General features: G+C 42.7%; 2 protein-coding genes across 6 annotated transcripts in view; both read right to left on the bottom strand.

Annotated features, from left to right (window-relative positions):
• The window catches only part of VEGFD (vascular endothelial growth factor D), a 37,307-nt gene extending 32,131 nt beyond the window's left edge, over positions 1 to 5,176 (bottom strand). Inside the window, exon 1 of one of the 2 annotated variants that reach the window (XM_077889146.1) lies at positions 4,387 to 5,176. In XM_077889146.1, coding sequence (XP_077745272.1) covers positions 4,387 to 4,476 — 90 coding nt within the window. In that variant the 5' untranslated portion in view covers positions 4,477 to 5,176. Of the gene's footprint in view, positions 1 to 4,117; positions 4,259 to 4,386 lie in introns of those variants that run through there. The other variant, XM_077889147.1, reaches the window with a different exon arrangement.
• A 151-nt stretch (positions 5,177 to 5,327) lies between these two features.
• The window catches only part of PIR (pirin), a 111,058-nt gene continuing 88,782 nt past the window's right edge, over positions 5,328 to 27,603 (bottom strand). For 3 of the 4 annotated variants that reach the window (XM_077889148.1, XM_077889151.1, XM_077889150.1), the window contains exons 7-10: positions 23,493 to 23,537; positions 14,379 to 14,461; positions 10,677 to 10,743; positions 5,328 to 5,645 (exon numbers count right to left, since the gene is read on the bottom strand). In XM_077889148.1, the coding sequence (XP_077745274.1) occupies positions 5,533 to 5,645; positions 10,677 to 10,743; positions 14,379 to 14,461; positions 23,493 to 23,537 (308 nt within the window). In that variant the 3' untranslated portion in view covers positions 5,328 to 5,532. The remainder of the gene's footprint in view (positions 5,646 to 10,676; positions 10,744 to 14,378; positions 14,462 to 23,492; positions 23,538 to 27,603) is intronic. The other variant, XM_077889149.1, reaches the window with a different exon arrangement.

Raw genomic sequence — 27,603 nt, 5'->3', positions numbered from 1 at the left:
AGGTTGTAAAAAGTGGTGGCAAGAGGGAGAAAACTGGACTTGCATAGAAGCCACCTAAGGAGAAAGATCTCATCTCCTCTCATCTCAATCATGTTCCTATGTATAGTTTCCCACCCTCAGCTAATCTCAAGTGGTAGGAAAGAGTTAAGTTTAGAAATGTGCTCAGAAACGTTACTGTCATATGTGTCTCCATTTCTCAAGGACCTCCAGCCAACTGCAGTAGTGATAAATGTGCCCAGGAGTTCCAGATCTTATTACATCAGGCTCTACATGGAAGCATTTTTATGTCCAAATACTATATTTTCATCCCATAAACGATTTTTTATAAGCTTCTCCCAAAAGGGGTTCCATAATGGAACTTGCTCAACATTTAGTATTACTGGTCTTTTTTTTCTCCCCCTAGAGCTCATAGGCGTCTACAGTAAAGGTTTATCCACAAGCCCAAATCAGGATTTTTAAATCAAAAAATAAGTCAAACAAGGAAGATATAAGATACAGGGGTTCTACTGTATCCTGAATACCACTAATATGCTATGACGATATAAAAGCTTCAACCACCGTTAAAAGTGACTAACTAGGGCAGCCCGGGTGGCTCAGTGCTTTAGCGCTGGCCTTCAGCCCAGGGCATGATCCTTGGAGACCCGGGATCGAGTCCCACATCGGGCTCCTGCATGGAGCCTGTTTCTTTCTCCCTCTGTCTATGCCTCTCATGAATAAATAAATAAAATCTTTTTTTAAAAAAGTGACTAACTAGGGTCGAACAGATCTGTGTATAGAAGCATGTAATTCAACACACTTAGCTACGGGGTCATAAATGAAGAAATTAATGGAAAATTAATGGGAAATTAATGGAAAACATTGCAAATGTCTTTTGTGCCAAGGACTGTGCCTGAGAGAGAAGTGAACAAGGACTCATTGGGCCATGTGACTAGCAAGAGAGCCAATGGGCTTTCACTTAGGAAGTGAAAAAGGGGAAGGGAATGCTTCCTGGAAATAAGGAAGGCGCACTCAGTTCTTGTTACTCAATTCACTCTTGAGACGACTTCAGGAGAAGGCCAGTGACACAAAGGCTATGAAGGCCATGGGACTTCTCATGAAAGTGAAGAGGTACCTTATATTCCGGTGGGTCTTGGTATCACATGCAGTTTAAATGATTCCAACAACCCAACAACATTCGCCCACCAGTGAAGAAAGAGGCGGCTAAAAGGTAGTGTGGGGGAGAAGGAAACAAATTTTGCCAGAAGAGTTGGGAAGACCTACCAAAACCTGGGGTTATTCCTTCACCATTCTAGTGATATGTCTGCATCAGTGACTCTGAAAGATTTATGGGGGATGGTTTCATAGGAATGCTCAAGGAGATCCTAAGATACCCAATGACAAGAATTGCTTACCAAATAAACCAGAAATAGTACCGGCCAGACAGTCAGTACGAATGACTGGATGGTGAAGTTGTAGGTACTTATTACCAAATGCCCAGAATGTCTACACTATGGTACTCAGGGATGTCACACACAGATGTGAGCCTATGCAAGCTTCCTATAGTTGAGCAATGCACATCCTGTGCAATGACATAGGACTATCCCCAATGGTAGATGGTAGAAAAAACCCCATCTAGTTGGTTAATCTGATTATATTAGGGAGCCAAGAATAGGCATGGATTAACCTTATTTCTAGAAGAAAATGTGGTCTGCCTAGATTGGGAAACTTAGCAGCTAAACACCATATACAGATCTGAGTTGAGATTTTCAAACAGAATTAGCTCACAAATTCCATGCACTGCTGACCCCAAACAGCTCTCCTAAATACAAGTGGCAAGACTAATGAAATTAGGATGCCTCCTACTCAAGTGACACCAAGTGCAATCATCTGGGGTATTTATTGGTAGTTGTCTGCATGATTGTTGCAGAAAAAATATTCAGAGACTTGTATAATTATGGTAGAGGCAACGCTAGTCTAAGCTGGAGAAAAGGACAATGTTCAAGGACAGAAAGTGAGGATTGTGGAGGAAGGGGCAACCTAGAACACAGAACCCGCACTGCCATCCACTTAGGAGCAGAGGGGGCTGGGAGACAGGAGAGGGGAGAGAACACACTCATGGACCTACTACTGAGGAGGACCCTGAAAATGTCCCATAATAAATGAAAGATTTTTATCCTGGACAGCAAAAAATTAATTCCTATCCCAGTGTTCATTACACCTCAAATAGGCTTCCATACTAAATTTTAATTTAAACAAGAATAACAGGGCAGCCCGGGTGGCTCAGCAGTTTAGCGCTGCCTTTGGCCCAGGGTGTGATCCTGGAGACCTGGGATCGAGTCCCATGTCAGGCTCCCTGCATGGAGCCTGCTTCTCCCTCTGCCTGTGTCTCTGCCTTTCTCTCTCTCTCTCTCTCTCTCTCTCTCTGTCTCTCTTTCTCATGAATAAATAAATAAATAAATCTAAAAATCTAAAAAAATAAAAATAAACAAGAAGAACACGAAGCAGCGATTTCTTCTTAGATTTTCTCTGAAGGGGGTAAAGGAAAAGTCTAATAACTAATAATGGTGCACCTCCCCATCCCTCATGCTACTCAGTCATGTCTAATGCCAAAACTTCTATTTACTTTGGGCACACCCTTGTCTTCACATCAGAAACATTTAATTTAGCTGGGGGTTGGGTAGACATGAGTGCAGTATTTGTAGCTTCACTTTTTAAAGGAAACTCAGACATGTATGAAAAAAATCACTAATAGTATCACTAAGCTAATGTTGCATCTCCCATGTTTAAGGACACATCTTGTCACATGCAAATTCAAATGCTTTCTTCCACTGCCCCATGAAATAAGTTCATGCGTCATCAGTACATTTGAAACACGTAAAACCTCACTGCGCCCAGGACACCTAAAGAATTCTTGCTGTCTGAGCTCTTTAAAAGAGCTGAAGAACCTAAAGCATTTTTATTTCTTTCCAACAATTCAAAATCTCCTCTTGTACTGTCAAATACAGCAACGTACAAAGTAAAATGGAAACTTTTTAAAATCCAGGCATAACACTGGGGGTTGGGGGGGGGGAGGAGAGCTTCCATGAACCCAACACATCTAAAGGATTCCTGAGTTTTGTGGATTTCAAAAAAAAGCTGAACAGCATGAAAAGCCTTATTTGCTTCAAACAAGTCCAATTTTTCCCCCTGTCACGTAGGCTCAAAAGTGGATTCCTTTTTACCTACCGTCTGGCATTGAGATGCAGCGTGCAGGCTGGTGGCAATGAGGTGGGGCTGAAAGGCTGTGAGCTCTCCTGAGTGCACCTGGAATTTGGAAAGCTAGGCTTGCTTGCTTTCTTTTCTTTCTTTCTTTCTTTTTTTTGGGGGGTGGGGAGAAGCTAGAAAGACCTTCTAGCTGTAGAAAGACTTAGTAGACTGCTAGACAAGGTGGCTCTCCCCCAGCACAGTGTTCAACCTTTCAGGACATACCGTGTGTCTATTCAGGTGCTGTTTGTCCATCTGCACTCCACGCAGGATGAGAGTTAAGACTTTTTCACCCCAAGGACCAATTTTCTCCTGTTGGGGGCGGTATCACCTCTGCTGAAAACACATGTCCTAACAACAGCTACAAAACCTCAAGGTCACTTTTGACAGTTCACGGCCAGAAATTCCTAAATTGATAATGATTTAGCACCGCTTCAGTCAAAACAATTAAATCCAAGCCATTTTCAAAATGAGAGCTGAAGAAAACAATACAATCTACAAAATACATGAAACTGGGCGAAATATTGCTCTGTCAGTAACATCCCAGTTCATTCTTTTGCATGACTCTCCACTCATCCGGCTCTGAGGCTTGCCCATAGAACCAGGGATTCAATTACTTGAATTTTACACGTTTCAGAAAGCAAAAGACCAAACGACTTCCAAGAAAACATTTTTCTAGGTGGTAGCAATAGGTATTTTAGAAAACCAGATAGGAACCATCTGTAGGAAGTACTGCAGTTTGCGATTTACAAAATAAATTAAGTAAACTAATGTTTGCTGCTTTACAAACAACCTGGATAAATGGCCCACACAGTTATCCGTATCATAAAAACAAATCAGCACTTGATTAGAAAATCACTGTGCCATCTGCATATGTAATTGAGGAGACACTTACCCATCTCATAAGTGCCCACAAGGCTCACTCATGTTCTGTAACATCTCCAAAAAAAAAAAAAATATATATCCAGCATTTTCAAATACACATGGCAAAAATCTTAGCCCAAGAACCAGAATACTCATTAACCAATGCAAGATATAGCCTGTTGACTACTAGGAGTGTTCTGAATTTTTATATTGTCTGGGAAATGGTGGGGCAAAGAAAGAAAATCCTCTGTATAAGCCAATAAGAAAACTCTGCATCACATTAAAAATTAAGCCACCTACCTTCACTGGTCCATGCTCATAACTGGAGCTGTGCACCAACTGTAGATAAGACATCATGAAAACATTCACCACGGCCCACTGTCTGTACATTTTGAGTATTTTAATGTCCACCGATTACCAAGCAGTTGACATCAGGCAGCTAGAGAAAACTGTTTCAAAAGGCATTCTCCAGAAGGAAAGTTCGAAACCCCAAGACTTCACATGGAAAAAACCCAAATAATCAGTTGTGATCAAAATCCAATGAAATGACTTCAATTAGTCAAGGAACGTTTTTGCTCAATCTTATGCGGGGAGAGAGATGAAAAAAAATTAAATGCACTCATGCTCCAAAAATAATCAGGAGGTGGACATGACTTCCACTTGACACGAAAAGGCACTCTAAATTCATTTCATGTCCAGCAAATTAAAAAAAAAAAATCTCTCCACCCTCTGCCCCAGGTTCTAGTTGCTTTGTAAGGAGGTGGTGTGGCCACCAATGTTTGCAGCCACAGAAGGCTGGAACCCAATTCTGGATTCAGACTTTTTTTACAACCCTCATGGAAGGTTGCGGAAGCATGTGTCTTAAATCTGACAGAGACTTTGGCAGAAAATGCAGGGAAGTCTTGGCTGTAATCCTGTCGCGTCCCTACCAATAGCAGGGCAGTTTTGAAAACTGACTCAAACCATCAGGACTGCTGTTATTTTAATGCAGATAACCTGTAACGTGAAACCCCAGCACACAGGCATGAATGTTGCATGGAAATCGCAATGCTCAGGAAGGGACCTCAGATGTTCACACATCGACTGCCACGGACACACAGAAAACAATCAAATATGCTTACAAAACTCACCCATGCGCAAAAATAACAAAACATTCATATACACAGAAAAGGGAAACATACACAAAATGATTTTTTTAACAGAAGCTTAATAAACTTGGGTCTAAATGAAGAACACTGATGTTTAAAGAAGCAACAATTAGGTTTATTTGCACGCACCAGGAAATATCTCATGTGCCTTGCTACAAATGCACGTTATCACATGTTATCACTTTAGTGTGGAATGCTTTGGAAGCACCGGCTCAGTCAGCTTTGGAAACTCAATGTGCTGAATGGACGATGCCACAACTGGCAAAACTCTAAAAAGCATGAGATCTGTTCTTGTGCTCTAGTTTCCAATCTTTGATTTCCAGGTTTTGGCTCTTTCAAACCCATTTTTCGCATTTCTGAAATCAAGAATAGCCTGAGAAATCTCTTCGTTGGTGTTCATCACAAATGGACCTAGGGCAGAAAGAGACATTCAGAAAGTTCTGGGTGGTGATAATATTTTCTTCTATCACAAGAAATGATATGTATTTCTGGAGTTCTTAATCTGAAACCAATCCAGGCATATCCGAGCAGTAAAAGGTTATTTACACAGCGTCCAATCCCTGAGGACTGTAACACAAGGATTGTGTATGATTAGAAAGACCATACTTCAGATAAACAAATCAGATAACAACTGCATCCCACTCATCCATTGCAAGTTGTCATCAGCAATGACAATCTCTTCATTCAAAACATTCTTGGGTTTGGTTCTATTACAACTATTTTTATAGTTGTTAGGTTTTTTTCTTCCTTTTTTTATTTAGGGGTAATTGACATATGACATTATGTTGTATTTTCAGGTGGAGTTTCAGGTGGACAACATTACAATTCAATATTTGTTATGTATTATGAAATGATCACCACAGTAAGTTTGGTTTAACATCTGTCACGACACACAGAGAATTGTTCTTTTTTTTTCTCGTAGGAACTTGTAAGATTTCCTGTAGTTGTTAGTTTGATGGCATCAGCTGATGCCAAGAACTGGACTGATTTGATGCAAAAAATTGACTAATGTCATAGTTTTGGTGTCTATCCAGTATCCAAAACTGTGCACTTACATGAGGGGTTTAAGCTATTTTTGAAAATTAGTAGCAACTCATTGGCGATAAACAGGAGATTACAAAGATTTCAAGTCAAGAAACCATCACATTTTGGATTCTCTAAGGGTTGGCAAACGTTTTCCATAAAGGGCCAGATAGTATGTATTTTAGATTTTGTGGGTCAGTCTGTCTCCACTATTCAACTCTTCTGCTGAAGTGTAAAAGTAGACACAGATGATATGAAAGTGAAGAGGGATGGCTGTGTCCCAATAAAACTTTATTTACAAAAACATACAGTGGGCGGATTTGGCTCTCAGGTCACAGTGTGTTGGTGCCTTTGTCAAATTCCTGGGTTTGAATCCAAGTGTTGCTAAAAAGGAGGAATTGAGGATGGGGGCAGAGTGCTGAAAGGAGAAATTGAAGGGAGAAAGAATGAGGGGCCTGACATGTTGGAACAGGCCAGAGCCCTGTGGGTTTTGGATGTGGTCTATGGGACGAGGTTTGGGCATAACTTCGCAGGTGATCAAGAGTCACTGAAGGGTTAAATAGTAACATGATCTGATTTGCGGTTTTTAAAGACTTTGGCATCAGGGTAGAGAAAGTGTCTGGCCTGGGAGGCTAAGTTGATGGTAGAACTGTTAAGGGCAGATGAGATACCCGACACAGGAGGCTGTGGGTAGAACAAGGAGTTCAGCTCTGGATACTTTGACATGAAGGTACTGGAAGCAAGGGCTGGCTTCCTGGCAGAGGTGCTCAGCATATTGTTGGAAATGTGGATCCGGGGCTCATGAGAGAAACTGCAGCTGGAGATAGAGACTTGGGCTGTAACAGGTAGGAAAAGAATGACAGAGCCCTCATATGCAAAATCAATCCAAGAGGGCACCTCGGAGAAGTCAACTTTTAAAGACCACGTAGAAGAAAGGGAAATGGAACTCCGAAAATGAGAGCAGATCGTGGGTTAAGGACCAATTTCTTGCATGTCATAATATCACAACAGTTTGGACTTGTGGAGCACCTCTCTCATCCCTCAATTATTTTTCTGTGAAAATGGTACACTTCTGAGCTTCCATGTTGACCCTTTTCTATAGTATTCTGCTGTGCTTCTCAACTTATAATGTGCACATGAATCACCCGGGAATTTTATTAAAATGCACATTCTTATTCAGGAGGTCTAGGGTGGAATCTGAAACTCTGCATTTCTCACTATTCTTCCAATGATGCAGATACTGCTGGTCCAAGGACCACACTTTGAGAAACTAGGGAAGCATTGGAAGCCTCCCCAAAGCCGAGCTGCAGGAGCTTATCTCCTCAAATCCTTAAGAGGAAGAAGAAAACTAAAACCAGAAAGCACAAATGGAAAACAAAAACATGCTTTCTTGATTTAAAAAAATAATAAATGTAGAGGTATTACTGAAATACATTGTATTTGTCTCAAGATGTACAACATAATGATTTGATATTTGTACACATCAGTGAAATGATCACCAAAGTGAGTCTAGTTAAACATCCATCACGACACAAAGTTACAGGATTTTTTTCTTGTGATGAGAACTTTTTTTTTGGGGGGGGGTGTAGGGAGCAGGGTGGAGGGAGAGAATCTGAAGCAGATTCCACACCTCATGCAGAGCCTGACACAGGGCTCAATCTTACAACCCTGAGATCATGACCTGAGCCGAAACCAAGAGTCAGATGCTTAACCTATAAAACCACCCAGGTGCCCCAGTCTTGAGATGAGACCTTTTAAGATCTATTCCCTTAGCAACTCTCAAATATGCACGATAGTATTATAAACCGCAGTTGCCATGCTGTACATTACATCCCCCAGAAAGTGTATGTTTTTTAACTGATCAACTATAAAGGTTATAAATAAGAAAATTATTTTATAGTTATCAACAATCTCATAAATACCCTTTCAAACTACGGTTCTCATCTTTTCTCTAGTAAAACCTTTACACTCCCCTCCCAAGTAATAAAAATGGTGTGTGTTCAATCTCTCGTTATGTAGAACCCTGGTATAGTGGAGAGCACAAAACATGGGGTCAGAAGACTAGGGTTCAAATCCCAGCTCCACTACTAATCATCGCTTCCCATCAGAGAAGCCACAGGGCAGAGTGAGGGTCAACCCAACACGGTGAGAAGCAGAAGGGCAGGGTGGTTGGAAATCAGACAGCCTGATAGTGTATCCAGATATGTGGCATTGGGACAAGCCAATGAACCTCTGTATCTCCACTTCCTTATCTGTAAAATGGGGATGAGAGGACCAAACTCATAAGGTTATCCTGAAGATTAAATGAATTAATATATGGAAAGCACTTTGACCCATCGTAGTAAATGATAAATACTACCCAAGTATCTGTTAAATAAATAAATAAAATATATTGATTTCATTTTCCTCATTTATTAAAAGGGACATGACTACATTGACGCTAAGGACATTTCCTATTCCAGCATTCTGTGACATTCCATGCTTAATTTGTAGACACATAATTAAGGACACTCCCTGATAAGAAAAACAAGGTCCTTAGCGAGTTCATTAAATTGGTACTGGTTTCCCAACACTCAAGAGATGGTTGTGGCTGTCTTTAAACATGCACAGATAGGGATCCCTGGGTGGCGCAGCGGTTTAGCGCCTGCCTTTGGCCCAGGGCGCGATCCTGGAGACCCAGGATCAAATCCCACGTCGGGCTCCCAGTGCATGGAGCCTGCTTCTCCCTCTGCCTGTGTCTCTGCCTCTCTCTCTCTCTCTCTCTCTCTCTCTCTCTGTTTGTGTGTGTGTGACTATCATAAATAAAAAAAAATAAACATGCACAGATAAAAATATATATATATTTCTGGGGTTTAAAAGGTTAAACACACACACACATACACACACACACACACACACACACACACAGTAAACCAAACAAAATGCTTCACCTCACATTAACTGAGATGTCAAGGGACTTACTTATCTTGTCAGGTTAACGTGAGTTTGGGTGTACAGGCTTCTGCAGTGTTCCTGAGATCCAAGCCCCTTTGAGAGGATTCCCTGACCCGGATGCAGGGTGGCCTCGAGCAGATCCACCCCTTTGGTCTGTCACCTAATTTAGTCAGACTCCTGTTTCTCATCACTGGTGCAGAGGAGATTATTAAACTCAAAAGACTTAAATCCCATACATCCTTTTCCCACCTAAATTGTAGCCGCTATTAATAAGGATTATGACCTGTCTTCTTCCAGAAGAACAAACTAGTTCAGTGCACTTCAATCAAGATAAAAGGAAACAAGAACCACTCGCCTTTGGAATGGAAGTTGGAGTGTATGTGAAATGGAGGTCAACTACTATTGGCTAGGTGGAGTATAATTTAATGTTTTCCCTTGAAGTTATTAATAGAACAAAAAAGAATATCTTTAAAAATCATCAGTGTTCTTTAAATGTATAATCAACTGGAGTTTGTTCCTGAAATCATTATGTATACCTAGGAATTGATGCAAGGCAAGGTAATATGATGGGATTTTAAGGCATGCTGGATTTCATGATTTGATAGGTAGACACGTTTTATAGGCATTTATCTAAATAAGTTGGCAAAAAATTTCTTTTTTTTTTATTTATGATAGTCACACAGAGAGAGAGAGGCAGAGACACAGGCAGAGGGAGAAGCAGGCTCCATGCACCGGGAGCCCGACGTGGGACTCGATCCCGGGTCTCCAGGATCGCGCCCTGGGCCAAAGGCAGGCGCTAAACCACTGCGCCACCCAGGGATCCCCAAAAAAAATTCTTAATAAAAATAAATAGTAAGATGGATTCTAGGTGCTTTTAGATGTTCCTCATTTAATAAAACAACATTATGAAGAAGTCAAGACAAAGTGAAGTGACGGTATTTTTTCCAGAAGTTTCTGCCTCCAATTAAAGTCCTATTTCTACTATGCCACAGTTCCCTCTATTCACATTGATTTTTTAAACAAATAAAGAGTGACTCAAATATTTTAGAAACTTCCAAAGAAATGGTCTTAAAAGGTTCCTATTTTTCACTAAAAATACAATGGACTACAAACAGTATTGAAATCACTGTTGTTTTTAGTAAAGATAAAGACACTATTTGAGCAGCAGGCCATAAAACCTTTCTGTAAGTTCAAGTTCCCTATGATACAATGTAAAACACTACTTTGGTTTCCCCACAGTTCTAAGCTCAACATCCTACACGTGACGGGTACTCAAGAACTGTTTCTTTAAAAGAGAGAATGAATACAGAAATAAATGCCATGTATGTATTTTCCTCTGACGATAGAGGAATGAAACAAAATCCTCGAATTTGTAGATTAAGAGGACAAATATCCAGCTATTCTTCCCAAATAATACTATGTACGTACACTACTTTCAAAGAAAAAGAAAATTAACCAGGAAAACTGCCATCATTTGGAGCTTACCGTGTTGGACAACCGGTTCTCTTAATGGCTCCCCAGCAATTAGCACGAAGTGGCTTCTCTCAGGATCCTAAAGTCAAGGAAGAAAACATCAAACAATAAACATGCTTATCCTTTTTAAAAGATTTTATCTATTTATTTGAGACAGTGTGTGTGCATGAGTTGGTGGGGAGGAGCAGAGGGGGAGAGAGAGAGAGAGAAGCAGACTCCCTGCTGAGCAGGGAACCTGACATGGAGCTCGATCCCAGGACCTTGGGACCATGACTTGAGCCAAAGGCAAGATGCTTAACCGACTGTGCCACCTAGGTGCCCTAAATATGCTTATCTCTGAATGTCAGATTAGGAATAATTTGAAGCTGACATGCTGGCCAAATGGACAATGTTCCTAATTCTGAATATAAATTCCAGAAATATTTTCTGTGTAACACTCAATACGGAAACATTTATTCCTAAAGATGACTGGTCTTCTCAATCAGGACTCAAGAATAAACCCAGACCACCAAAAACATTAACCTTCTCAGATAAAGAAGAAGAATGCAAAAAAAAAAAAAAAAAGGAATGTAAATTAAGATTTTCTTTAACTGGAAACATCTTTGAGACAAACCATGTGATTTCCTTATTATGGGGTTTACAATCTCCCATTAACAGTTTTTAAAAGGGAAGATTATCTATACAAATCCAAAAGTAAGATTTTATTACTTTTGACATTTCTTACTATTAATGTAAAATATACTCCAGAAATGTTACACTAAGTGGGACCTCATGAAAAGTGCCAAGTGACATCTGCTCAGCTAAATTTCTCTCCAAAAGGGTCCTGTTATATTAAAGTCTCTAAAAGCTTTTCTTTAGAATTAAGATTAGATTTTTCTCCAAAACGGAAAGAAGTATTAATTACAATGTCTGGTGCTGGTGTGGATGCAGGGAAAGAACATGTTTATAGATCATTTGGGAGATTTTAGGTTGACAAAGGAATCCTTTCTGAGAACACTTTGACAATATGACTCCAAACTCCCACCATCACTGATGTCCTGTGACCCGGCAATGCCAGGGAAAGCAGCCTAAGAACCCCCACCACACTTGTGAGAAAGAGTAACCATTGTAAGCCACTAGAGTTTAGGGTGATTTATTAACCACTAATAGAGAACTGAACATTATGTAATTCTTTGGACATCTCTCTTAGGTCTATCTAATTTAGAATAAAATAATAAGTAAAGCAGTAATGATTAGGCACTTTAAAACAAAGCCTTTAAAAATTGTTTAAAACTTTACACTATTCTAATAATATAGCATATTTCTTTTTAAAAATCTTTTTCTTTTTAAAAGATTCATTATTTGAGAAAGAGAGAAAGTGCATGCGCACACACACGCAGAAGGAGGGACAGAGGGCAAGGGAGAGAGAGAAAATCTCAAGCAGGCTCCCCACTGAGTGTAGAACCCAACGTTGAGCTTGATCCCATGACCCTGAGATCACGACCTGAGCTGAAATCAAGAGCTAAATGCTCAACCCACTGAGCCACCCAGGTGCCTCTAATACAGCAAATTTCTAAATATGTGGTAAGATATTATATTATACATATTTATGCTTCTAATACAAAGCTCATTAATTAGAAATCACTATAATGTTACTAGGATCTCAGTACATGCCTTTTAGGGTTTGATGAAAAGATCCCATACAAAGGTAGCAGGGGTCCACTTACTGCTTCATGTTTAATCCCCAACTGAAGATCATGATCTTTTTTCTAGCTGTAGAAACTGTTACGTGACCCAAACCTTCAGGCCTAAAGTATGAATCCTCACTAGGTAACACGTATCTGACACGACTCTCTGTTAAATTAGGTGTTTAGATCAGCGAACTTTCTAGCTACCATTATTGGGCACCTACTACGTACTAAACCCAGGATTAGCAAACTTGTGCTTGTAAAGAGAATAAGTACCTTGGGCTTTGTGGGTCACGTAGTCTCTGCTGCAAAGGCTCAACTCTACGGTCGTGGTGTGAAAGCATCCACCGACAAACCGACAGGAATGGCTATGGCTGTGCTCCGACAAAACTTTATTTACAAAACCAGGTTTTGAATTTGGCTTATTGGACAGAACTTACTGAGCCCTGTGCTAGGCCTGGAGTAGACTCCTGACATACGTAATGTCACATATCCCCTCCAACAACCCCATGCACACAGCATCGTTACCTCAATTTTGCAGACAAAGAAACAGAATCTTGGAGAAGCTGAGAAACGTATCCAAAATCACACAGCTAACAAGTGGCAAGGTCAAGATTCACACTTTCACAATTTCTTCTCCGTTATAATCTACGGGGACTTCCTGCTATCCGTGGACATAAGCATGACGCACCCATTTAAATGCCAATTTTCTAAAATAATTTTTTTCATAGAAATCTTTCTAATGCTGGCTCTGGCTGTGCTCACACACAGAGATAATAACAGAAGAACACACAGCAGAATGGTGCCTCTGGAGCCAGTGAACTGACCTTTTAGCCAACTCTTTGCTTCCCCCGCTGCCTCCTGCCTCTCTGGCTCCCCTCAGCCCTTCCTGGTGGTTCATTCCAGCTTCCAAATCCTTATCATTTGCAACGTGCCCTCTGCCAGATTACAGGAAGAACTGAGGTGTCAAGTTAAATCGGATAATGTTACAAACAAATCTGCTATCAGTAGGTTCTGCTCTCTGTGTGGCTTCCATGCCTTGTTCCCGCCTTGGGTTGGCACAGAATAAAGACTGCCATTTCCGTAGGTCAAAAAGTGGCAGTTTCAAACAGTTCAACCTAATAAGAGAGGGCACAGGCCCCGAGATCTGCATTTTCTCTGGTGCTCATGAGGATTTTCTTCTATTTACTTCAGAGTTCACGGCAGTGCTATGGGTGACTAAAGCAGCAGGAGGTGAGCTGCCAGGAAAGTGGGCTAAGATGCAGTAATTCTTCAAATCCACTACATTCTACAACACCAGGGGCAGAGTGCCACAAGGCAGCCAGGCTGCCTCTCCACCAGCCACCTGCACGCTGACATAGTTTTCATCCCTACTTTTCAAAATTCATCTGGTCAGGAGTCTTATGTACAGTTGTCTCTTCAATCTTCTTTAGTAGAACAACACAGAACCATTAGATGGGCTTAGCAGGCACACAAAAGAGTGAGAGAATCACCCAAGGGAATGAAAGAGACCCAGGGAAGAAACCTGGCAATCTGGGCATAGAAGCTGCCAAGACTCCTAAAATATCACAAACTCTACCTAAGGAGCAGGGATTCAACACAAAAGGGACTACAAAATGCATCATATGCTCCTCCCAGTTGGAAAATGGGGCTGACTTGCAAAGGGCTCTATGTGAGTAAGCACGGAGATCTATATTTATACTGCCAGAGGGCTGATCTATTTTTGTTTAGACTAAAAATAAAATAAATCAAGTGTATAAAGGAAGAAAATTAAGAGACAAGGAACTCATGTTGCCTCCAGATTCAGATTTCTAGGGGTAAACAGTAGAGGCTTCAGGTGAGTCCTGAAGATGAGCAATGGGTATAGATAAAACTTGAAAATAAACCAAGAGAAATAACAGAGGTTAATGAAAGATGATAAACTTGTGGCAGAGTTTCTTTGCCTAAGGAAGAGAGACAGTTCTCCAGCTACACAGGAGATTTAGGCATTTACCTGTAAACTAGTAGAAGTGTAATTTAAGAAAATTACCCCATTTTTAATACTTACCTTGTTCTCCACCTGGACACTGTCACCTTCCCCCAGCACTGCTGTGTGATGAGGTTCTATTTTTTGTTGCGCATCATCAGGCCCTACAAAAAAGATGACCCATGAAATTGAATGTGTTTTATTGTACATTTATCACGTGGCTACAAATGCGGTTAACTACATAACACCATAATGTTCATTTCAACCTCAGAAATCAGAGACTTAGGAATCTCCTTAAATCTCTTGGTTGATTATATTTGCAAGTATTAAAGTCTGAAACTGGCTGGTTTCCCATGTGGAAAAAACCAGGGAGGTGAATTCTGCATCAAGTTTCCACTTACACCTTGGATGGCAGGCCTAACAGTTCAATTATTAAACATAGTCCTCGGTATTACATGCTAACAAGAATGCTTCCTTGTGCAAATTATACACATCTCATAAGAGTTAAGCGTACTTAGGAAAATCAGTAAACGCCATCATTAATTCAGGTCAACAAGTATTTATTGAGCACCGATGAGTGCCTAGTACTATGAGAAAATCCAAAGTGCAAAGCAGATTCCTTTTTTTACTTAAGTAGGCTCCACACTCAACATGGGGCTCAAACTCATGACCCTGAGGAGCAAGAGTCACAAGATCTATTGACTGAGCCAGCCAGGTCCTCCACAGATTCCTCTTACACAAATAACCTAAATCTCATTGGGAAAAGCTAAATATATTTTCATAAAAGGATCAGAGAGTAATTCCTTTGAAAAATAAGTGGGATAGCTACTGAACTATGACCAAGGGTCTGTGCTAAATGCTGTGTGTACTGGGGGAGGGGTGGTGTCTTCAGGATGGCTACGTTTCTATCCCTTCTATGATGAGGCTGACAGATGAAATACAAATGAAATTGTGTCTTAATGCAACAATAAAATAATGAGCAAAGCTCAATGAGAGAATAGGTCTGTAGGGGCTTATTCAGGTCTAGGGGCCCTAAGGATTTGTTGTGGAAGAGTTGACTTGAACAGAGCTCTGCAGGATTATAGAAACCTACACCAGGTAAAGCTAGGAGGAAGGGCATTCTAGACAAGACAGCAGCCTGTGCAAAGATAAGGTGCTGGGGATGTGCAGGGCGTCTCTAGAGGAAGGGTGACCCTTCCACCACTGATGCGACATTCCTCTGTGAAGAATGATGGAAATATAGACTGGCTTCAGATCAGTAAAAGATTTGAAGGCCAGGCTTATCTGTATAAAGTGGAGGGCCTTCGCGGAGAGGGTGGGGTGTGAAATGGTCAGCTCTATGTCTTGGAGACATAACTCTATAACTCATAGTCTAGTCATAGAATAGACTGGAGGGGGGGAGAATGAAGTTAGGATGACCTATTAGGGGTTTATTCTAATATTCTAAGTGAAAATGAATTACAGCCTGAACTGAGAGAATGGGATGGATTTTAGAGGTGGGGTTAAGAATCAAAAGGACTTGGTAAGAGGCCGGAGAGAGAAGTCTAACAGGATCCTCACTAGGAACAGAATAATAGAGTGACCTGAAGATGACAGCAGTGGTTCTGCATGAGGGTAGGGAATGGAGAAGCCACAGTGGGGTAGAAGAGCCATAGGAGGCAGGAAACAGGAGGTGGTATTTGGGCTGGGTCTTTCAGTTGGGTAAAAAACCAAGACATGTGAATGGACAACAGAGAGAAGATTCCAAGTAGGGAGAGAAGCCCATAGAAATGTCGAAGAGTGATACACCTTCACAACATTTTGGGATATAAATATGGGCATTGACCTGACATGTTAAAGCTAAAGCTGAATAATCAATTAGGGGTTGCTTATCCAAATGAAAATGATAACTTGAGGAATAATTATGTCAACAGAAACATAACTTGTGAGTCTTGTAAATATTGGAGTCCAGACGCAGCTATTTTTTTTCCTAAAGAAATCCTCCCTTTTGGGGCACTTGATGGGATGAGCACTGGGTGTTATGCTATATGTTGGCAAATTGAACTCCAATAAAATGAAATTTTAAAAAAATCCTCCCTTTTGCCCCCACTTTGTGGAGATAACCTGTGTGAAGCAACAAGGTTAATTTTGATGCCCACGAGTGTGAAAAAGGATTCTAACCAAGCAGGAGTTCTTAACCTGGCGTCAGTGCAGCCCCAGGAGCCATGGATAGAACTCCGAGCAATCACTGGATGGCAGATAAATTACATCTTTATTTTCACTAACACCTAGCTGAAATGTGGCCTTTCCTTTGGTCACGAATGTAGCCAACGACCACTGTGGCATTAGCTGGACCAACGACTCTGTCTCCAGTAGAAATCACAGATATTTTCATGTCATATTACAGTGCTGCAGCAATCTCAAAACACAGCTTCTGGGAATCACTACCTAGAATTTAGAGAAGAGCTGCTGCTCACTGGTGTTCTTACAAATGCCATCAAAAAAGCACATCTGTAACTACACCATCAACTTCTCCTTTAACATTTTAGTGACTTCATTGAATTAAAACCACCACCACAACACCGTTCAGATGTTGGAGACTTGGCAAAGGACAAAAAGGGTCCAGGGCACAAAAAAAGATTAAGAACCTCTGTCCCAGAAGCAGTGGTGTGCTGGTCATTGTTGGAAACTGGTTTTCAAGGAGGAGCGGGAGAACGAACCCGATGTGTGGTGCGTGCTAATTTCAACGGTGCAAGTGCTCCCACTGTGGTCATTTCCAAGCTGCCAGTGTGAGGTCAGGGAAGAGGTGCACGATCGGCTCCCCAGGGGGAGCAACAGCTGGCCCAGCACACCACTAAAAGTTCTTTCTCTATGGAAGATTTAGGTCAACAGATGCCATTGAAAGTAAGTGATAGAATGCCATGGATGGTCTACTCATGCATGGATTTGGCAATAAAACAGAGGCCAGGGAGTCTAAGAATAATCTCATTTGGAACTGGGCAGTATCTTGAACTGTGATATAAAGAAGCATTTTTTAAAGATTTTTATTTATCTATTCAGGAGACACAGAGAAGAAGGCAGAGGGAGAAGCAGGCTCCCCTGGGGAGCCCGATGCGGGTCTCGATCCCAGGACCCCGGGATCGTGACCTGAGCCGAAGGCAGATGCTCAACTGCTGAGCCACCCAGGCGTCCCTGAAGAGGCACTGTATTAAGTGTGATTTACTGAGATTCCCTGCAGGTAATGGACCATGTGTTTTAGTGTCAACTCACTCCTACACGACACCCATATACGTTACCCACGAGGTCTACTCCTGGCCCCTCATTTTGTCACGTAGGACGTTCCACTATACATAAACCAAAACAACGTATACAGCCCCTTCAGTGTCTTTATGGAGTGAGCTGGCAAGAGACAACTCTCAAATAATGCTGAATTGGGCAATTCCTCTGCACCTCCTGTCAGGGGAGCTTGCTCGACGGTGGTGTTCATGGGTCTGTGAGCAAACCTGAATTTGGAAATGAAGAGTTCCTGTTTTCCTAAGAAGGCCAATCCCAACTTTACGTGGAGGGCAACTGCTGCTCACTCGCTGTGCTGCTCTAGGAGAGGAATCACTATGCTGACTCTGAAGAGGCCATGCGAAATGCTCCAGTCTAAGGTAGCCTTTCCTTATAGACACTGAAGTCAGGTTTCCAGGTCATTCTAAGTGTACTTTTAGCTTCTGTATTGTTTTATGAAATATGTAAAACAGGATCCCCGAAAACAAACACTGCTTCTATCTGCGTATCCTTTCTATGCTATTTCACCCACCTGGTTATCTCCTGAACCTAAAATAAGTCTCAAAGAAAATATACTCTATTGTTTTTGACTACTTTCAATTATAAACAGAGCCCAAATCAGATAATACATAGTTTCCATGGAGCAGCTTTGCCAAGAATGTTAAATCTAATAGTGCAGTTAAGGAAGATGTAACCGAAAACAATTGAACTGCAAATATTTTTGTTTGCCTAAACAGTCCTGAAAGGGCAAAATACTTTCAAACATATTTTCAAGTTAGTGCTGCAGCTTCGGTGGGTGATTAATTGCTGGGCAACTTTCCCCCATAAGCCAGATTTCATTTTTCTTCTCTTTACAAGAACTGCCATCCCAGTGACTTGCCATTCCACACATGCTGGCACTTCCACTAGAGCTTGATATCGTCAATTTTATATGTACAGTCGGGGCCCTCTTATCGATGCAATCAGGATCATTAATTCAAAAAGACAATCAACTGCCTCCAACGTTGTAAATTAAAGCATAAATATGCATACATTTGCCAATTTTTAGAAATACAGTCAAGGTGGGTCTGCTGATTGGATTGAAGCCCTGTCTTTGAAAAGCATAACTATAACGACTCTAATCCCTAAAATCCTTCTAGATTATTAGTTGCCCCCACCCTTTTTCCTGTCATCTTTCCCATACTAACTCAAAAGCTCTTCTTTAGCAATTCACTCTTACAAAGCATTTGACTTAGCTGTTCTAAAAATACCAACTCTTTTTTTAAGATTTTATTTATTTATTTGAAAGAGAGAGACAAGAGAGACAGAGCAAGCACACACAAGCAGGGGGAGGAGCTGACTCCCAGCTGAGCAGAGAGCAGGATGCAGGACTTGATCCCAGGCCCCTGAGATCATGACATGAGCCGAAGGCAGATGCTTAACCTACTGAGCCACTCGGGTGCCCCTAAAAATACCAACTCTTTTTTTACACTTACTTCATTAATTTACATATTGATTAATTAAATCGCATAATTGCAATTATTGGTGCAACTGCCATAACAGATCCGAGAACAACCACGACTGTCTTTAAGCCCCCTTCAGTGTGGCAGGAGGGAGTAGCAATGGGCACGCAGACCGGGGCTGGTGATCGTCCTGGGTGTTCAAAGCCCCTCACGCAAGGTATTCCCCTTGGAATGAGCGCACTGCTTAGTCCAGTCCATCCTGGGTAAGCGGAGGTCAACTCGGAGGGCTTCTAGTGTTTCCGCACCTTTACTGACATCCAGGAGCGGTGTCAAACTTAAAACCACCCAGAATCAGGAGCAAAGGGCTAAGCACGGACTAAGCATGAATAATTACTTACTTAAGTAAGTCTGAAACATTTCACTATCCGCATAAGCCATTTAGGTGTCATTTCACTAACCACAGACAAATATTTTTAGATTTCTAAATATATTTTCTCAGCCCAAACCGTATACCTGATACTGGTCCCTGTAGGAGACTGACATCCAAGCTGATACACTGTCCCAAGCTGCAGGGATATAGGATGTCAACTCCTCTACCCTTTGATCTCTGTGTTAATGCGTAATGTCATTTTCATCTCAGCTGCAGGGAAGGGGCTCAGTGCCAGTAGACTTGGGATCTATTGGCTTTCTGACCATGTGGTTTTTAGTTTCTTTTGATTTTTTTTTAAGAATTTGTCTATTTATTTATTTATTTATTTATTTATTTATTTATTTATTTATGAGAGACACACACAGAGAGAGAGGCAGAGACACAGGCAGAGGGAGAAGCAGGCTCCATGCAGGGAGCCCGATGTGGGACTCGATCCCGGGTCTCCAGGATCAGGCCCTGGGCTGAAGGCAGGTGCTAAACCGCTGAGCCACTCGGGCTGCCCCTGATTTTTTTTTTTTAATCATATACTGCACAGATCTCAGCTGAGAGTGGGTCAAAGGACTTGAAGCCCCAGTAAAAGATTATTGTCAAAGATCTCACTCCGGTAATCTGTAATGTTGAAATTTCCACCTGTCCCCTTACTCAAAACTTAACAATGTCCGTCTTTTAAGAACTCCCTGTATCAATTAATATTTTTTGAGTCCTCCTAAATCTCCATTTTATGGAATCTCCCCAGATTACTTTCTCAACCCAAATGGCAGCCTATTCATTCCAGCTCAATGCACATTTATAACATCTATTCCAACAGAAAGGAGGTGCATGACATTTTGGGAAAAACAATTACTTGCTTATCGGTTCCTGCCATCTGTGGTTTGCTGGTGCCATCCTGGTTTTAAAAGCAAGATAAAATTGAGGCAGTAAAGTCAGAAAGCGTTTTCTGGATTCTTATATAGATTGTATATGTCAGGACATATTTAATAGCTATCTGTGCTTTGTCTTTTTTCCTCTGGTGACTTGTTTTTGCCCTTTTGTTTTTCTCATTAACATCTCCACTGGGGAGGGGGGCAGGAGGAAGGGAAGGAGATAAAATTCAAATGAGATCATTTGGCCAGTCACTCATTGGCTAAAGCGGAGTCCCAAGAGGCCAGTTACACGAGCTGGAATCTCTCAAAGGTCCAGTTCACCCCGGGCAGATGCAAGTTCTTCGCTCCAAGGCTACAGACTGTGACCCCATTTCCTGCCAGATGTTTTGCACTTGCGGCCCACGGTCATGAGAGGTGACCAGGCCAGTGAATAGAAATGACTCAGGAAACCCCCGCCTTGTCAAGAAAAACCAGGGGATGTATAGGTCATTCCTACCCCTCCAATAACAAGCTTTTCACTTGCTAAAATCTTGGACTAAAGGTCTGTTAAGAAACAGGGCTGTAACTACTGATTAAAATGGGTTTTGAGGGGCGCCTGGGTGGCTTAGTCAGTTGAGCATCTGCCTTTGGCTCAGGTCATGATCCTGGGGTCCTGGGTTCGAGCCCCACGGCGGGCTCCCTGCTCAGCGAGGAGTCTGCTTGTTCCTCTACCCCTGCTCTCTCTCTCTCTCTCTCTCTCTGTCAAATAAATACATTAAACCTTTAAAAAAATGTAAAGGTTTTGAATGCCAGAGCAGGGGGGCCTCAGAGGGATGGGCAAAATGAGTGAAGGGGTGGGGGAGGTCCAGGCTTCCAGTTAGAGACTGAATAAGTCACAGGGATGAAAGACGTGGCACTGTAACAGTGCTGTCTGGCGACAGATGCGAGCTCCAGGTGTGGGGTGCACAGTGTCACCTGGAGACTCATCGAATCCCTATGATGTCCACCGGACCCTAATGTAACCTTGTGCGTCAACTCGACTTCAATTAAGAAAACAGGTTCTTGAAGATTATTTGTCCTTTTGTCTCCCCTTCATCCTCCACAAGGCCACTCAAACCCAAATCAAGTATGAGCTTTTGCAGTGTCCAGAAGCCAAGAAAGGTTTGTTCGTTTTTAAATGGTTGAAAAATATCAAAAGAATAGCATTTCATGGCACATGAAAAATATATGCAACTCACGTTTCAGTGGCCATAAAGTCTTTCTGTTTTGGGTTTTTTTTTATTATTATTCATGAGAGATGCAGAGAGAGAGGCAGAGGGAGAAGCAGGCTCCCCACAAGGAGCCTGACGTGGGACTCGAGCCCAGGACCCCGGGGATCATGACCTGAGCCAAAGGCAGATGCTCAACCGCTGAGCCACCCAGGCGTCCCCATAAAGTTTTATTAGAACAGCCACCCCAGCTGTTTATGTATCACTGTGGCTGCTTTTGTGCACAAGGGCAGGAAGGAATTGTTGCAACTAAAACTGTATGGTCCACAGAGATGAAAATAGTTATCATCTGGCCCTTTATAACAAGTTTGCTGCCCCTGCCTTTTCTCATTCCACACAAACATTTCTGGTATCCTTCCCACCTTAGAATTCCAAGTGCTTTCTCTACTACTTTCCATCTGTGCAGATTATTTTGTTTCTCTTGAAATCATAAGGCAATGGTGCCACCACCATAAAAATAGTTTTCACTCTCCATTTGTATAAAGTACTTGGTGATACTCAAGATTTTCAAGAGATCAGAAAGCAAATGATGCTTCATCTCTTTCAGACGATTCATGGAGTTTAATTGTGATACCTGTGATACTACTACTAATTTTTTCCAGCTTTTTTCAAATGCTAAAATAAATGAATTTTGCTTCTGACCTGTAACTAAAATGCTATTCAGTGAAAGAGGAACTGAGGCCACTTTTACTGCATAAAATCAAAATACATGGGTTTGTATTAGCATTATTTTCCTAAAGAGTAAATTGAGGCAGTTGAACTCTTTTTGGAGATTATAAAGAATGGTTTAAGTGGCTCTGGGTGTCACCTTCGAGTCCCAAGCAGATGTTACCAATAAGCCAGCTGTCGGGCCGTGTTACCCAGGAGGTGGCCGTGTTCAGGCCCCAGGAAGATAGTTCTTGCCACAGAGCTAAGGCCGCAGGGGTGTGGGCAGGGTGCCTACAGCATCTGTGACAGCAGTTTTCTGTCAGGAGACACTTGCCCGACACGAGTGCCACTTCCAGGAGGACGGGGAGGGTGGGAGGAGATGCAGCAGGAACCAGCCTGACCTGCAGGCTCCACTCTGCCACCACTGGCGGCTCCTCTGCGGTGGGGCTGGCTAAAAGGCTTAGACTGGAAAAGACAAGTCAGACAGTGTGGCTGTTGTGTTGTCACTGCACAGAGATTATGGAGTATGGCACGGGAAACGGTTTGAGGAGTCCTTGGTTTGGGGCCCCAGCCGACCAAGGCATAATCCTAGCAAGTTCAATAACTTTCTTTAGACTTGACTTTCCTTATCTATAAAATGACCATTGGGGCACCTGGGTGGCTCGGTGTTGAGCGTCTGCCTTCGGCTCAGGGCATGATCCCAGGGTCCTGGGATCAAGTCCCGCATCAGGCTCCCTGTGGGGAGCCTGCTTCTCCCTCTGCCTCTCTCTGTGTGTCTCTCATGAATAAATAAAATCTTTAGAAAAATGACTGTTGGTTGTGTCTCGAATATCCCTCCTAGACTAGACAACAAGAGACACATCAATGACCCTTAAAATAAGAGAAAACCAACTTTGAGATTTCTCAGCGGCACCTGGGACTGCAAACTCACCTCCTTCTACCTCCCAGAAGAGAGAGTCTTGCTCCCCTTAGCCCACTAGAGCTCCATCCCTTCATTGGCATGGAGGTCACCAACCTCTTAACAAGGTGTCAACCCAAGGGATCATGGCTGGACCTTACATCCGCACACAGGCCACAAGAAAATGGCAGCCATCGTGCCTGGTGTCCACATCCTCCTCCCTCACCGAACATGCTGGAAGCTGAGAGGTGCTCAGTCCTGGGCATACCAGGATGTACTAGGATGTAGAGAGGGCTGGTGCTGGCCGAAAGGTGGCTACTATTTGATTACATGAAAGGTTTCATCTTGCTTTCCCTCCCCTCACTAGTTTCAACTACAGCACAACTGAACTCAAAGCAACAGAGTCATCACTTACCAATATACACATTTCCAGATATGGTATAAATGAAGCTTGTCCATCCTGAAAAAGGACCAGCAACATTAAAAGGTTAGTGTCCATAATGCCCAAAGGAACAAAGCTATAATAATGATATGTTTAACAAAGATCTATGAGATATAAATATATCTAACAGGGGATCCCTGGGTGGCGCAGCGGTTTGGCGCCTGCCTTTGGCCCAGGGCGCGATCCTGGAGACCTGGGATCGAATCCCACATCGGGCTTCCGGTGCATGGAGCCTGCTTCTCCCTCTGCCTATGTCTCTGCCTCTCTCTCTTTCTCCCTCTGTGACTATCATAAATAAAAAAAAAAAATTAAAAAAAAAATAAATATATCTAACAGATATGACAGATAAATTGAAATGAAATCCTTTATTTTCTCTTAGATATATATTTTAAAAATTTAACTTATGTGAGCTGTTTATTTTTTTAAGATTTTATTTATTTATTCATTAGAGACACACAGAGAGAGAGAGAGAGAGAGGGAGAGGCAGAGACACAGGGAAAGGGAGAAGCAGGCTCCCTGTAGGGAGCCCGATGTGGGACTCGGCCCCGGGGACTCCAGGATCACACCCTGGGTCGAAGGCAGGTGCTAAACCGCTGAGCCACCCGGGCGTCCCCTATGAGCTGTTTAATACACACACTCCCACTCCCACATGTGCACATGCATGGACACACATATACACGTACCCCTAAACTTAAGTGATTTGGCCCAGTATGTTTTAGAGCCACCCACGTAGGAGGTATACCAGTCACCTGGCTATACAGCTATATGCCAACAGCTGTCTTAACAAACTGTTCCCTCCCATTTTAACATCGTGCTGATAACTGCAACACCCCAATCTGGCTTATCTTCAGTTCATTGTGCCTCCAGGTAGTTTTAAGTGTGAAGAAAATGCTAGAAACACGCTTTTTCTTTACTTAGTTGTATTTTAGTCTCTAGTGAACTCACTCCTCTTCATCTATCCTAAAACAGAGCATCAGTACCAGGGATTTGGGGATGCATAATCTTTGGGGTACAAGTGGGGTTTGGATGGTCCGTGCTCTTCCTAGAGCTGTGTACACAGTTTTTCAAGTGTGTATACTTTTCTGTGAAGAGGGTACATAGCATTCACCAGACTCCTACTGTGACATGGGGGGCCAAGAGCTCAGAACCACAGACAACCTGCCACTTGCCCTCCCAATGCCAGGCAGCACTGGATTTCCATGGGTGTTTGTACCCACGGCCCAGAAGGGATGCTGCGGTGCCACTGGAAGACCTGAGTGCAGAAATGGCAAACTCAAAACAGAATCAGGACATCACCTGTGTGCCTTCAGTGGAAAAGGAGAGGATGCGGGATGGAATGCATAGTGGAGCCCAAGGTGGAAGGGCAGGGCCCAGACTGGAGTCCCTGTTGAGAGTCGACGTGGTGACACAGTGAACAAAACAAAGGCAGGCGTGGAAGGATCACGGAGGACCAAATACACTCTAGGGATGCAGGTGCGAAGACAGGTGGGGTGAAACACCCAAGAGAGAAGGTATGACTGATATCACTCGACATCAACCGAGTCTGGTTGAGAAAATCCAAAGGATGGCGAAGCAAACCAAGACCCTTGGGCAGATACCAGAAGAGGTTCACCCTCCCACCTTCCAAGCTTTCCTCTCTGGGATTTTTACCAGACTCAGTTTAAGGCCTCTGGAAGTAATTCCACTGGCTGACAGCTCACTCACACTTGTTCTCCCTTCTCTGTCTACCATCAGTGAACATCACGCACTCCCGTGCCTGCGCTGTGGGTGGAGACACCCGCATGAAGAAGGCCCAGCTGGGGTGGACCAGTTGTGCAATCTGGGGGAGGAGGGTCGGGATGCTGCAAGCACAGGCCAACAACCCACAGCCCAGTTCCAGTGTCTTATCCAGGGGGTCCGGCTCTATGAAAGCGCTGCTCTCTCTCCTTTTGGATGGACGCTCAGCCGCCCCAGTCCTATGTAGCCCGATGTGCAACGAAACTCTGCGACAAAACCCCTTACCTCGCTGCTCCTTGAAAACATTCACCATGGGACATTGTTCACATTGATTTTTCAAAGTGCTAATGTCTTCGCCGTGTTGTTCGGATTATTAAAAAATGCACACACATCAATTTAAAACATATTCTAAGACTTGGAAGGGTATAATCTCTAAACTGAAAATCTTTCCGTGATCTCCCTTCTCAGCCTGACATAAATATTGCTAGCAATTTGATATTTATGCTTTCAGTTTCTTTTTTGTTTTCGGCGCTATGTATCATTTGCTTAAAAGCTAGAACAAACTCAATGTTCTATTCCGAATACCTTTCCATGTCAAAACAGAGAAGTAACTCATCCTCGGGAAAGATTGCAAAGCATTCCATTGTAAGGACACGTCATAATTTACGTAACCAATCCCTTCTTCGTGCTTGAAAGGTACTAAAAAATTAATGGCTTCTGAGTTTGGAAAAAACCTCAGAGCTCTCAATTGCTCAACTGGGTTTTTAACTGGGATTACTCGGATTGTTCTAATCGCATTTCTCCTCCACCCTCTTTGCTTCATTTCTACTCACCCTCCAAAAAGAAAACTAGTCCACACACAATTTCCCTGGCTTGTTTTCTGTTTCATCTTTATACATGATCCAGAAGGGTCAAACATTTGCTCAAAGGAATGGCCAAGTCCTTCTGCAAACCTGGACGTATTTTCAGCACTTTGGAGACGAGATGCTGGTTTGCTGTATTCCTGCAGTTGTTCTCACTAAAATAAATTCCTTTCTTGTTTCACCACTACTTCTTTCTCTGCCTTTGGATTTTGTCAGGGGTGAGCGGCCAAACCTGGTGCTCTTACACCCTTGTGCCCCAGCTAAAAACCTCGTTTAATTTACAGTGAAACAAGAGCTGGATTGTGTGAAGGCTTCCTATATGTTTAAGAACCACCACTTTTTATTGCAATTATTCCTCGTCTGTGAAGAGCAGGATTACATCAGCAAAGAGCTCTCTGGTCTCCTCATCCTTTTCTCCTGCCTCCCCACTCTGCCCAATTTTAAGTCCTGCACCAGGAATTGATACCATCCCCACATTTTTACTGTTGTCAGAGGTCACAGGCCCTACAGTTTCCTTTCTTCCACAAACACGGTCTCCAAGCTACTGGCTCTGTGCAGCTGGGAAGCTCTTCCCCTCCCTTGGGCCACGACAGAGCAAGTAAGTTGGGCTGGAGGTCTCACTTCACCTCTGGCCCTGGAAGACAGTTTAATCAGCAACACATGGAAGCCGGACCTCCTTTAGTCAAACATAAAAAATGTAAAGCTATGAACTATGCAAATCCTTTTCTGTGGCTTCTGCTCTCATATCCAGGGAGGTTGCCAATTCTTGCCAATGTCCCTAGTGGGAGCTTTTCTTGGCGACATTCCTTGCTTTAACCCAGCTTATTCTCCTGCTGCCTTAGCCGGAGAGTTCATTATTTCAATGAACTTTCCAGCTATTCCCTATACATGTGATGTGGGAACAAAAGCACAAGAAAAAAAATGTCCTTACTGCCTACAGCCCACTGACAAGTCCCTGAAACAGGCAGAGTGACCTTCCTCTAGGGACTCAGCTGCCCATATGTTAAGACCTTGCTAAGGGGTAAGAGGCAATCTTAGCCCGACCACCACTGGGATCCTGTAAGTCTATTTTAACATAAACATTCCTTTGGAAACTTCCCTTTTCTCTACTCTCCAAGATATATGTTGGCAATCATGCCCCACGCATATGGCCCACTGATGCATATCTGAAGGGTCTCAGGACTGAGTTTTTACTAGACAGTATTAAATGACCTTTCCCTAATAATAGCCAGCCCACTCATGGTTCTGGAAACCTTGCTTCCAAAATTCCTGAGATACTCACACTGTCCCTGAGCCCCTCCCAACTTGAGAGTATATAATGGGCCGCTCCTCATGACCCCAGCATAGCTCTTTCTGCCCGCGGGTCCTGTCCCCGTGCTTTAGTAAAACCACCTTTTTGCACTGAAGGGACCTCAAGAATTCTTTCTTGGCCCTCAGCTCCGAACCCCACCACTTCAAACCACATCACTCACGACACTTCCCCTACCTTCCATGCCCCTAAGTTC

Source organism: Canis aureus, chromosome X, assembly GCF_053574225.1.
Source record: "Canis aureus isolate CA01 chromosome X, VMU_Caureus_v.1.0, whole genome shotgun sequence".
Taxonomy (NCBI): Eukaryota; Metazoa; Chordata; class Mammalia; order Carnivora; family Canidae; genus Canis; species Canis aureus.
Note: the sequence above shows the minus strand (reverse complement) of the source record. Positions and strands in the feature narration are given on the sequence as shown.